This window comes from Drosophila simulans, chromosome 3L (genome assembly GCF_016746395.2).
Source record: "Drosophila simulans strain w501 chromosome 3L, Prin_Dsim_3.1, whole genome shotgun sequence".
Taxonomy (NCBI): Eukaryota; Metazoa; Arthropoda; class Insecta; order Diptera; family Drosophilidae; genus Drosophila; species Drosophila simulans.
In genome coordinates this window covers 13,266,067-13,276,550 of record NC_052522.2, presented here as the reverse complement: position 1 = coordinate 13,276,550, position 10,484 = coordinate 13,266,067, and the positions used below count along the sequence as shown (strand labels likewise).

At 47.7% G+C, this 10,484-nt stretch overlaps 2 protein-coding genes across 5 annotated transcripts; one reads left to right on the top strand and one right to left on the bottom strand.

Moving 5' to 3' along the window:
- The first annotated feature begins 233 nt into the window (after positions 1–233).
- Positions 234–2,997, top strand: LOC6737969 (drebrin-like protein). The gene is made up of 5 exons (XM_002084749.3): positions 234–923; positions 986–1,437; positions 1,501–1,677; positions 1,740–2,218; positions 2,282–2,997. Exons 1-5 carry the CDS (start codon positions 669–671, stop codon positions 2,512–2,514), a joined length of 1,596 nt encoding a protein of 531 aa, XP_002084785.1. The 5' UTR covers positions 234–668; the 3' UTR covers positions 2,515–2,997.
- Positions 2,998–3,008: 11 nt separating this feature from the next.
- On the bottom strand, positions 3,009–9,401 carry LOC6737968 (BAG domain-containing protein Samui). 4 transcript variants are annotated; one of them, XM_016171429.3, is made up of 4 exons: positions 8,436–9,401; positions 5,372–5,471; positions 4,144–5,293; positions 3,009–4,078 (listed from the first exon to the last, which is right to left on the bottom strand). In XM_016171429.3, exons 1-4 carry the CDS (start codon positions 8,685–8,687, stop codon positions 3,757–3,759), a joined length of 1,824 nt encoding a protein of 607 aa, XP_016031714.1. In that variant the 5' UTR covers positions 8,688–9,401; the 3' UTR covers positions 3,009–3,756. The 4 variants fall into 4 exon arrangements, with proteins under 4 accessions (XP_016031714.1, XP_016031717.1, XP_016031715.1 ...); XM_016171432.3 differs by lacking the exon at positions 8,436–9,401 and adding an exon at positions 5,911–5,929; XM_016171430.2 differs by having other exon boundaries at positions 4,144–5,471.
- Positions 9,402–10,484: the final 1,083 nt, after the last annotated feature.

The window sequence follows — 10,484 nt, the reverse complement described above, 5'->3', positions numbered from 1 at the left end:
AAGATAATGTTGACATATGTAGTTGAGACTTTACAACTAACACCTATAAGAAAAAATATGAAGTAAATCAAAGCCTATTGTTTTTGTATCTAGTAAAAGTTAAATTTGCTTTCAAATTGCCGAGCTACATGCTACTAGATACTTTCTAAAACCTTTGATAATCTATTTAAATTTTATAAGTAAAAAAAATCGATAGTGGCAGAGTGGCAACATTAAAAGTATCGAATAGACATCGCCTGTTGTTCCAGCTCTAGTTTGTTGTTGCAAAATAAGTGTGTGGGTCGCCGCCAGCGATCGAATATTTTAAAATTCCAATCAGATTGGTTAATTGGGGAGTTGCAATTGCTTGAGCGTTAAGTTAAACCTATTTTTGAACGCGTAACTCGAAGGATTAAGGCGGAAGTGTGGGATTTGGAAAGCCGCTGGAGATTCGCACATACTGGAAAATCAATCACCCGCTATCCCATTGTTCTGCTTGTGTTTGTGTACGTCTGTGTGCCTTTGTGAAGCGGCTGCTCTTAATTAAAATTTAAGACAAGACAACCCAAGCAAATTTGGAGTCTTCGCGAGGCGTTGGCTTTCACTTGACGAAGAGGGCACCCCGATAAGGCGACCCAGTGAAAGCTGGCCAAGATCTTGCTGCTCAAGGTCGTTGTCAGTCTGGAAGTATGGCCGTCAGCTTCGAGAAGAATCGGGCGCAAATAGTGGCTGCCTGGAAGGATGTGCTGGACGACAAGAGCGACACGAACTGGTCCCTCTTTGGCTACGAGGGTCAGACCAACGAGCTAAAGGTGGTGGGCACCGGCGATGGCGGCGTGGATGAGCTAAACGAAGACCTAAATAGCGGCAAGATTATGTACGCCTTCGTCCGAATCGAAGACCCCAAAACGGGCCTCAACAAGTACTTGCTCATCAACTGGCAGGTGAGTCAGGCGGTGGCCTTATCTAATCGAAGTACGCATAATCTGACTGTGCTCCAATTTAGGGCGAGGGCGCACCTGTTCTACGCAAGGGTACCTGCGCCAACCACATCCGCGATGTGAGTAATTTGCTGTCCGGCGCTCACCTTACCATCAATGCCCGGAACGAGGACGATATTGACTTGGATCGGCTTCTCAAGAAGCTAAGCACCGTGAGCTCAGCCTACAGCTTTAAGGAACCTCGAGGCGCCATGGAGGAGCAAAAGGCGCCGGTGGGAACCAACTATACTCGGGTCATTCCCACCAAGGAGCTAAACGCCAGCGTTATGCAAGACTTCTGGAAAAAGGAGGAGGCCGAGGAGAAATTACGACAGGAGGCAGAGAAGGAGTCGAAGCGGCTAGAGCTTCAGAAGTTGGAGCAGGAGCAACGTAGTCGCGAGGAGAAGGAGCACAAGGAGCGGGAGAAGCTGGTCATAAGCACCACCAAGCTCCAGCCGGCCCACGTACCCATCAAAACGTAAACAAAAACATCGGAATTTGACCTTCTCGGTAGTAAAAATTCTTTTTTTATATCAAACAGTTCACCGCAACCTTTGAGCCCCGAGAAAACTGCGCCAGGATTTGCCAACAATCTGACCGATGCGGAGCGCATGCGTCAGGCGAGGAACCAGGAGGCCCGCGAATTGATTGGCTCTCGTGTGGGTGCTGCCAAGGCCATGTTTACAAAGCACACGAGCGAGGGACAACTTCAGTCCAAGTGGGTCCTTGCCCCTCATCTATTTTATTGTATCAGAAATAAACTGCTCTTTTGATTCATAGACTAAATACGCAACCGCCGGCCAAACCAGCTCGCAACTCGATTGCCCAGCGCATCAACGTCTTCAACCAAAACCAGCCTCAAGATGCACCTGTGCCTTCACCACCACGCGCTGTGTCCCCTGCCAAACCGTTGCCAGTAGAGGCTCCTGAACCAGTAGTCCCCGCTCCAGCTATAGCTCCTGCTGCTCCGGTGGCTGCCGAGGTTGTTTCCACAATAGCGGAGGTGGAGGAGTCGCAACCGGTAGACGATTTGCCACTGGCCCATGAAAGCGAACAGTTCTCGACTATCAAGCGATCGCCACATAGTAAATCAAACTCGCTGCAGTCTCAGTCGCCCGACGAGACCACCTCTTCCAATGAAACAGACACCGCTGTTTCCCAGGACCAGGAAGAAGAGGTTCGCACCAAGGTGTCAGTCACCGTGCAGCAGTCGCAATCGGTCAAGTCGAGCGGCATGAGCACACTGGAAAGAAATGCATGTACGTAAATCATAGCTATGACCCGTTCTTTGTTCTATATTTCAATACGAGTGTTTTTTGTAGTAACGGATTTGGTAAACGAGGACGATTTTATCTGCCAGGAGACCTTAGGCGATCTGGGACAACGGGCACGAGCTCTATACGATTACCAGGCAGCCGACGAGACAGAGATCACTTTCGATCCAGGCGATGTCATTACGCATATCGATCAAATCGATGAGGGATGGTGGCAGGGACTGGGCCCTGATGGAACCTATGGACTGTTTCCGGCAAACTATGTCGAGATCATCAACTAGGGAAACCCAAGTGCCAAGCAGCTGGGACGCCCTTTTGCTAAATATCTACACCAATGCAGCTAGCAACTATATTTTGGATCCGGACTATAGCTACTTAAACACTTTACCCCATACTCTTGAACAATAATGCGATACACCTAGAAGAGATTCAACGATGACTAAATGCGACTATAAGATTTTTATCGTACATCACGCGTCTGTTTTTTATCTACATACATATTATTATATAACGTATAATCCATGCCACATATGCAACCCCATCATACGTTGTTCCCATCTGTATACATATTATATCATTGTTTGGCCTCGATTGCCGAAGCCGTGTTGCGTCCTTTTAAAATGTTCTTAGGATACATACAAAGTAACCACTTAGTCAGTATTTAAGGCCCGCTCCATTCCCGATCCAGGGTTCTTTTGTATATGTATTATTGATCGAGATTTATAACCTTTTCGATAATAAACTTTGATAATTGTGCAACCGAAGGATAACACAGTTTTATGGTCAACAATATCTACATTTATTTTCGCATTAATTAGTAGCATAAATAGTTATCATAGTTTTTTTTCTATAAGAGTTTACGTTCGTTTAACAATTCACCTGCAGCAAAGCCGTGATTGGTGCACTCGGCGTGGTTGAATGGATGGATGAGTTGGCTGTGGCAAGCAAGCGCGTCTGCTGTAGATTTGTATGAGATCATACGGCGGCTTGCTGCCCCTGTTGCTGCTCATCGGTACAATTTACGTATAAAAACTGGACTCAGGTTCAAAAATATCCTCATGGTGATCTATCGCTTAAACATAATCAGCTCTTTTTAAGTGAAGCAATCCTTGTTGCCAAATCGTTTTCGTTCTGTTAACTTCCGAATTCTATGCAGGCACATTTTCTCAATATTAATTCTCTTACTAGCCTATAATCTATGCTGTGTGGTGTTTTTGTGTGTGTGTTATGATGTGTGGGGATGAGTGGGTGTTGAGTGTTCGACACGTGAGATTTGCATATGTTTAGATAGTACGGTTGTGCTTCTACGAAATACTAGCAAAGATTCGTCGCCGGCTCATCCTATTCACATCCACATCAAATTCACTTTCACATTTACTTTGAATTCAGTAAAATCAAGTCTGTCGCTGTCCGTTGATGAGTCGGGATCGGGACTCGCCTCTTTCCTCCGCCTGTTGTCACTTGAATTTGGTTAATTTGCGTAGCTGCTTCGAAACGGTCGCCTTGTAGAGGCGCTGTGTTCATCATTCCGACGTCGTTGTGGTTGTCTCTGACTGCGCGGCGGACTGGGTGGCAGCCTCCGCGGCAGTGGCTTCCGGAGCAGCTGCGCCCTCGACGGCTGCAGCATTTGGTGGTGCTGGCAGAGGGATGGGCTCCTGCATCTTTGTAGCATCCTGTGGCTGTGGAGTCACTGGCTCCGCATTTTGGCCGGCCGCTTCTGGGGCAGCAACTGCACCTGTGTCAACCGCTGGAGCTGTTGCGCTAGGTGCAGCTGCTGCTCCTGATGCCACTCTGGCATTCTCCTCGGCCTTGGCCTCCAGCACATTTATCGAAGCCTGAATGCATCTGCAAGGAACAATCATTAAATTAATTAAACTCGATACTGGGATCTGGTGACTGTGGTAACTTACTTGATAGCCTCCTTTCGGGCCAGACGAATGCTGTCCTTGCCGTTTGTGTCGATGGTGTCTAGCTTAAGCAGGTTGCGGGTCAGCATCTCGTCCAGGTAGGCGTACTCCTTCTCCTCGCGCGTTCCCTTGAACTGCTCCACCTTGCCCATGAGCTCCAGTACGTCGCGCTGAATGTCCTGGATCTTGTTGATCGAGTTGAGGGTATGTGGTGTCTGGGGCGGTAATCCAGCGGCTCCCTCAACTGGCACCTGCTGCTCAGGTTGCGCCTGCTGGGTGTTCAAGGGCGTCGGTCTATGCTGTTGTGGAGCAGCGTGTGCCTGTGGCTGCGCCTGCGCATATGCCTGTGCCTGAGCTTGGGCCTGAGCACTAGGCGGAGCGTTCTGGTTCGGTATCTCCTTGTGGGCATTGATGATGGGCTCGGTGCGACCCTCGACGAAAATGGGAATGGTGCGCACATAGGTGCCACCCGGGGTCTGTGGAGCTGGCGGCGGGGTCTGCTGCTTTTGCTGGGGATGCGTCTGCTGGTGGGGCGCATAGTAGGTCTTAAACTGCTGACCCTGAACGGGCGGACTTGTCTGGGTGCCAAACTGTTGGCTATGTACTCCCGGTTGCTGATGCTGTTGCTGCTGATACTGCAGATTCTGCTGCTGCTGCTCTGGCGGAGGTGCAGAGTGCGATCGCAGTCCCTGATCCTGCTCGGCCACACTCTTCACGCCCATGTCGACAGTGTTTCGCAGTCCGTGCTGGTTCAAGTTAGTCGGCGGGGCACAATCAACCTCCGAGCGACCGGCAGGATCCTCCGTCTGGATGGCGGCATCGCATAGGCGCTTTGAAGGCGTCTGCGGCACCTGCTGCTGGGTTGGTCCGGTATAGACTGGCTGTTGCTGGGGCGGCACACCGAACTGGAAGTGCGTCTGGGGTTGCTGTTGGGTATACTGCGGCTGTGGCTGCTGCTGTTGCTGCTGTGGAACCTGTCCGGGTGCAGGAGCAGCTCCGGGACCACGTCTGCCTCCGAAACCATCTGGGATGTACTGGCGGAACTCCGAGGGCAGCCGATTGAAGAAGTCATCATCGTGGTCCATGTGAGTGTTGGCCCCACCGGCCATTCGACCTCGGCGGCCCATCGTTGAGAAGCGGGGGAAACCAAAGTCTGGATCGTCGAAATAGGATGGAAAGTCATCATCAGCATGGGCTTGACCACTGGGACCGTGCAAACTGCTCCGCTTACGTGTGTCGCCGAAGCCGGCGAAGGGGTCGTGCATCCTGCCCAGGTGCGAGCGCGGGAACATGTTGTCCATGTCCATGTTCGGTTCGAATCCAAAGGTCGGCTGCAATCAACAGAGAGCAATTATTAATAATTAAATTGGAATTATTTCGGAACCTTTATATTTATATTATATTTAACCTTTTAACCATTAGGTGAAAAATTCTTCAATTCGTTTCAGATAATAGTTTTTACTTTTATAATTTTAATTATGTTTATAAAGTTGCAAATATTGTTTTGAAAGTAAAAGTGATTTTATCCGGTTAAAATCGTATTTAAAATAAAGATAATCGCTTTTTCACATCAACTATTTGTTCTGTGTAGCAATAGAGGAGTGCAAATTGTTCGACTCGGTGGGCGAATTGTTTATAAATAACAGGGTGAGTCAGAACCATATAGATTGGGTACGAGTGTGGGCAAACAAGTGATGTCAATTGGCACTGAATGAACAGCTGTTGGGGAGCGGATGGATCTCGATGTCGATGTCGATGTCGGAACCTTACCTTTTGCCTGCTCAATTTGTTTACTTTATCAATGAGCACTGCTCACTGCTCGTCAATTATTTCGCTACAAGTGTACTCTACGAGTATTTAGCTATAGCCTGAATGTCTTTTTAGCTTTTGTATGCTTTTCCGCTTGGTGACGTGATGCACTGCGTCCGATTGTTTACGTGCGAATGAGGCGACTCGTCGGCCGAGAAGGCCTTTTAAAGCGAATGGCGCCCACTCTCGAATCCGCTGCCTCATTCTGGCCACTTCTCGTAGTTTCTGAGACAGTCGAGAGTTCTCGGCTCGGCTCGTCGCCTGATTTTGAGTCTCTTCTAAAAGGACGCTCTCTCTCTCGCTGCTCCACTCAATTACCCGACGTGACTTGTGGAAGTACAGTGAAATAAAAGAGTCGACTTCACTGTATCGCATTTTCCGAATTGAACGGTAGGGGCAAGATACGTGTGTTTACTTCAACAATTAGTATTGTTTTACGATACCCTTCAATTATTAATGATAATTTACTGGCTTTCTTACATAAGCGCACTTGAAGAAAATGTGGTATATACGAGTATGTATACATATTTTTATTAAAAAGTTCTAAAGGTTTTTTTTAAATGGGTAACCTTTTGTATGTTTAAAAAAGCCTTTTTGCAGTTACAGGTAGTTCCTAAACTTCTCGATACCATGGCACCGTTATCTGTCTAAAGTCCAAGGTTCAGCTTAGCTTGTACCCACTGTACGTTAAGTTGGTGATGACGTTTTTATATAGTCAACGTCACCAACGCATTGCCGAGGCCCCCGCATTGGCCAAGTTGATGTTGAGCAACCAAAATCCACCCACGCTTCCCATTAGACAACTGGCTTGCTTCCACCGATATGCGCACATATGGAGTGCCATTGTGTGTTTACTGTACGGTGTGCCCACCTACAGCGGAAGACACAGACACGCACAGCAGACTCTGGTGAAGAATCAAGAGCGCGCCAATAGAATAGAGCGGTATTTCGATTCGACCGATTCTCGGCGCCCAAATAGAAAGAACGAGAGCATTAGCAGAGCAACGCGTCATTAGCTTGTGTGTTTTCTTCTAGAAATTTTCAAATATTTTCTGCGATTCGTTCGTGATAGATTTGGATTGCTGGCCATTAGATTAGGCCGCAAAGAAACAGCTGTACATTACTTGTCTCTGGTAAAATTCCGCACGCGTTGCGGCATTAATCATACGCAGCGTTGGCCACTAGACGAGCGCTTGACACGACATCAGCCCAGAAACTTGGCCATCCCCCCAGCAGATACTGCAAGCCTGTGCCCAGTAGGTCAACAGAGTGTGCACACACACTTGACACACTCGCAGGGGGTTGGATTTCCCGTCGCCACTTTGCGAAGGGGTGAGTAGAGGCTTTTACGCAACCACACTGACTTTTCCATTGTTCCGCACTCATATTGCGATTTAGAGAGTTTACATAGCGCTAAAAGGCAATGCGAAATTGCCAAGGACTCAGTTCGAAGAACGAAACAAATGGAAAAACCGCTGTGTCATAGCGCAGTAAAATAAATAAAACTTAATCACTTTCCCCAGAATATTTCACAAACAAAGAGTTAAGCTCGTCGGTCATTAATAGTAATTTGGAAAATGCCCAAGGTATTTAGAAAAATCTGGCCATCCTATAAGCATCTGTGGAACAGATTTTGTAGAATTTAAAGAAAAGTAGTAGTATTGTAGACTAACTTAATAGTAGACTAGACCTAATAGTCCATATTTAAATCACTCCTCATTTTGATTAAATTAAAGAGTGAACTAGCAACATGTCGTGCCCGTAAGTAATTAGGTTTTTCCTGTGGAAATCATGGCAAATCACAGTAAAATCTTGTAGTCAGAACAACAATCCGATATCAGATAGCAGCTGGATAAGTTGGTTCCTGCTCCACAAGTCACATTTTTGATTTGGCGTAAGGACCTCAGTTGATTCACATCTCCGAGCGTATTTACTTAACTATTTGCAAAGCACAGCATTTTCAAAGTGAGCATTTCAAGAAAATTCTTTTCCACGCACTTTACCCATACAAGTTGATAGGTTTTCTTAACGAAACAATGGATTACAAGAAGCTGAAGAAAATGGAGGAGGAGGTGCGCATCGGCGGCAAGGGATCTATGCGCCGCAAGCACAAGAGAATCCCATCGGCTGAAGATGGTAGCGATCCGGATAATGACAAGGTGCAATCGGTTAAGTCTGTTATAAGTAAACATAGATCACATGCTACAATATCTATTCCTATTATTCCAAACCAGCTGTTTCCCCGTCTAGAATCCCCACTGTACTTGAATTGCCACACGGCTAGCGAACAACAAAAACCATGACACTCATACGAATATGTCCCAGCTATGCGATCGAGGCTTTTTGGGGGCGGGGGAGATCTGGAGGGTGGGGGTTCGACCTTGCCAGGCGCCAACCTTGGGATCTCTCGCCGCTGCCGCTCGTCTGCCACCCGCTCCGCCTGTCCCACCTCCCCCCTCGCCAAGGCAGCGCTGGGGGCCACTCACCTGAAAATGTTGCTGCTGCTGATTTGGAGGAACCTGCTGGTGCTGCTGGAAGTGCTGCTGCTGCCTGGGCGATCCGTAAGCGTTTTGGGGACTGTGGAACTGTGCCGACTGCTGTGGCGATCCGTAGCCACCACTCACGTACTCCCGGTTCACGGGTATATTGACACCGGGACCGCCGGGTGAGACATTATTACCGGCGGCGGTGGCGGGATTGCTTTGCGCCTGATTGGCCGCCATCATAGTGGGCTTCATGGGTGATTCGCTGGCCAGGAAAAGACCGTAACCGTAATCGCAATCGTATCCGTATCCGTACCGCTCGTACCGCTGGCCTAAACGCTATCGAATCCGTCGACGTTTCGCTGCGTAGCGACAATTTTTTAATTTATTTCCTTTTGTTGATACTTGGCTGTGACTTTTCGTCGGCGACTACTTGTCGTGCCAGTTGTTGAGATTAATTTTTGGACGCGGGCTGGTGTGCACGATGGCGGCGGGGGCTTTTAATGGAGGGGTGCGGGCGCGGGCTCACCTTGAGCGACGACGCGTGCGAATACCGCTCGATTTCGATTGGGGCTTCTCGTATGTTCCTGATGCTTTAGCTCCTGCTGCTGTTGGTGCTGCTGCTGCTGCTGCTGCTTTTTTGCTAAACGACCGGAGTGTGATGTCACTTTTGGCCACACTTTCTAGCTGCCGCACACCGATACGGCCACTTTTTTACTTCCACTTTTTTCAGCTTTTTAAGTATTTCCGCTCGCGCTCTCTGGCCCAGCGCTGGTGTGTGTGTGCGAGTGTGGGTTTTCGGATTTCTATATTCAATTTAAAATATATATAGATTTTTTATTTTTGCACATTGCCACTCGGTTGTTTGTTGTTGTTTTTACGGGGCCACGCATCCACACGGGCGTCCTCACGCTGCCAAAGTTGCTCGTCGACTGAGCGCCATCGCCATTTGCTGCTAGCCATTACCGTTGAATTTGCCTTTGCCAACAGCCCCACTGTGGCGCTCTCTCTCTCTCGCCCCGCTCGATTCTCATCCGCTCTCCGTTCGGCCTCCCTCTGTCTTTCTCTCGCGGTAAGCTTTGCTTGGCTTCTACCTGGCTCTTCTCCGGCGGTTTCAGACCTTAATTGGTAAATGTTTAATACTATCTTACGGATACGGATACCGTTCTCTCGATCCGCTCTCCCCAGCTCGCTCTCCCCACTCTCTCTCTCTCTACGTGCACCGATCAGACATCAGACTTATAAATAGAAAGTTGGCCAAGAGAGCGGCTCTCTAAAACGCATTCCTCGGCAGTCGCATGGCTTCTAGAACTCAAATCTGTAACCGTAAGCCACACTGGGAGAAAATTTAACATGATAAATGGATCTAGTTTGTAGTAAATATCATATACGACCATTTTCGCGATATAAAAAACGGTTTATAAACTCTTAAATATATAAAATAGGAAAAAATTAGAAATATCAAACTCCTACGCAGAAACAAACTGTTGTGCACATCATTTAAACAAATTATTTGCTGCTTATTTTAACCTATCAAAATCCGTATTTCTCTTACCATTTCCTGTCGGGTCAATCATGCCATTTTTAACCAAAAATATTCAATTCATCTTCTTTTATCTCAGTGCCTTCGGGCCGCCTACATACAACCACTGCGTCACAACCGCCGAAGAGCAACAACAAGTATGGCAAACACGAAGGCAAAAAGAAGGCAAAATCAGCAGCGTAAACAGTTGTCATCGCCCACTGACGAGTCTTGTTGAGCGGCCAATCAATCGATCAATGACTAACGATCTGTTGCCACATCTACCCCGCACTGGATACCTTTTAACTTTTCGCCATAAACAAATGTACAATGTGCAGTAGGGACAGAATGTCTTCGCAAGTCGACTGTTATTGCAAAACGATCAGCTGGTTATCAGCCAGTTGTTTGGGCCAAATGTTTACTCCACCTAAGCAACCATTAGTCACCAGCGCCATAAGCATTTTCTTTAGAATCACGAAGTGACCCACGCGCACAGCTGTGGTCAACATTATAGGGTTGCATAAAATGGA

Coding starts and splice junctions, on each gene's coding strand:
- LOC6737969 (XM_002084749.3), top strand. CDS start 669: ATGGCCGTCAGCTTCGAGAAGAATCGGGCGCAAATAGTGGCTGCCTGG. Junction 1,678..1,739: donor GAGGGACAACTTCAGTCCAA/GTGGGTCCTTGC, acceptor TTTGATTCATAG/ACTAAATACGCAACCGCCGG. Junction 2,219..2,281: donor CACACTGGAAAGAAATGCAT/GTACGTAAATCA, acceptor TGTTTTTTGTAG/TAACGGATTTGGTAAACGAG.
- LOC6737968 (XM_016171430.2), bottom strand. CDS start 8,687: ATGAAGCCCACTATGATGGCGGCCAATCAGGCGCAAAGCAATCCCGCC. Junction 5,472..8,435: donor AGCAGCAGCAACATTTTCAG/GTGAGTGGCCCC, acceptor TGTTGATTGCAG/CCGACCTTTGGATTCGAACC. Junction 4,079..4,143: donor GCCCGAAAGGAGGCTATCAA/GTAAGTTACCAC, acceptor TGTTCCTTGCAG/ATGCATTCAGGCTTCGATAA.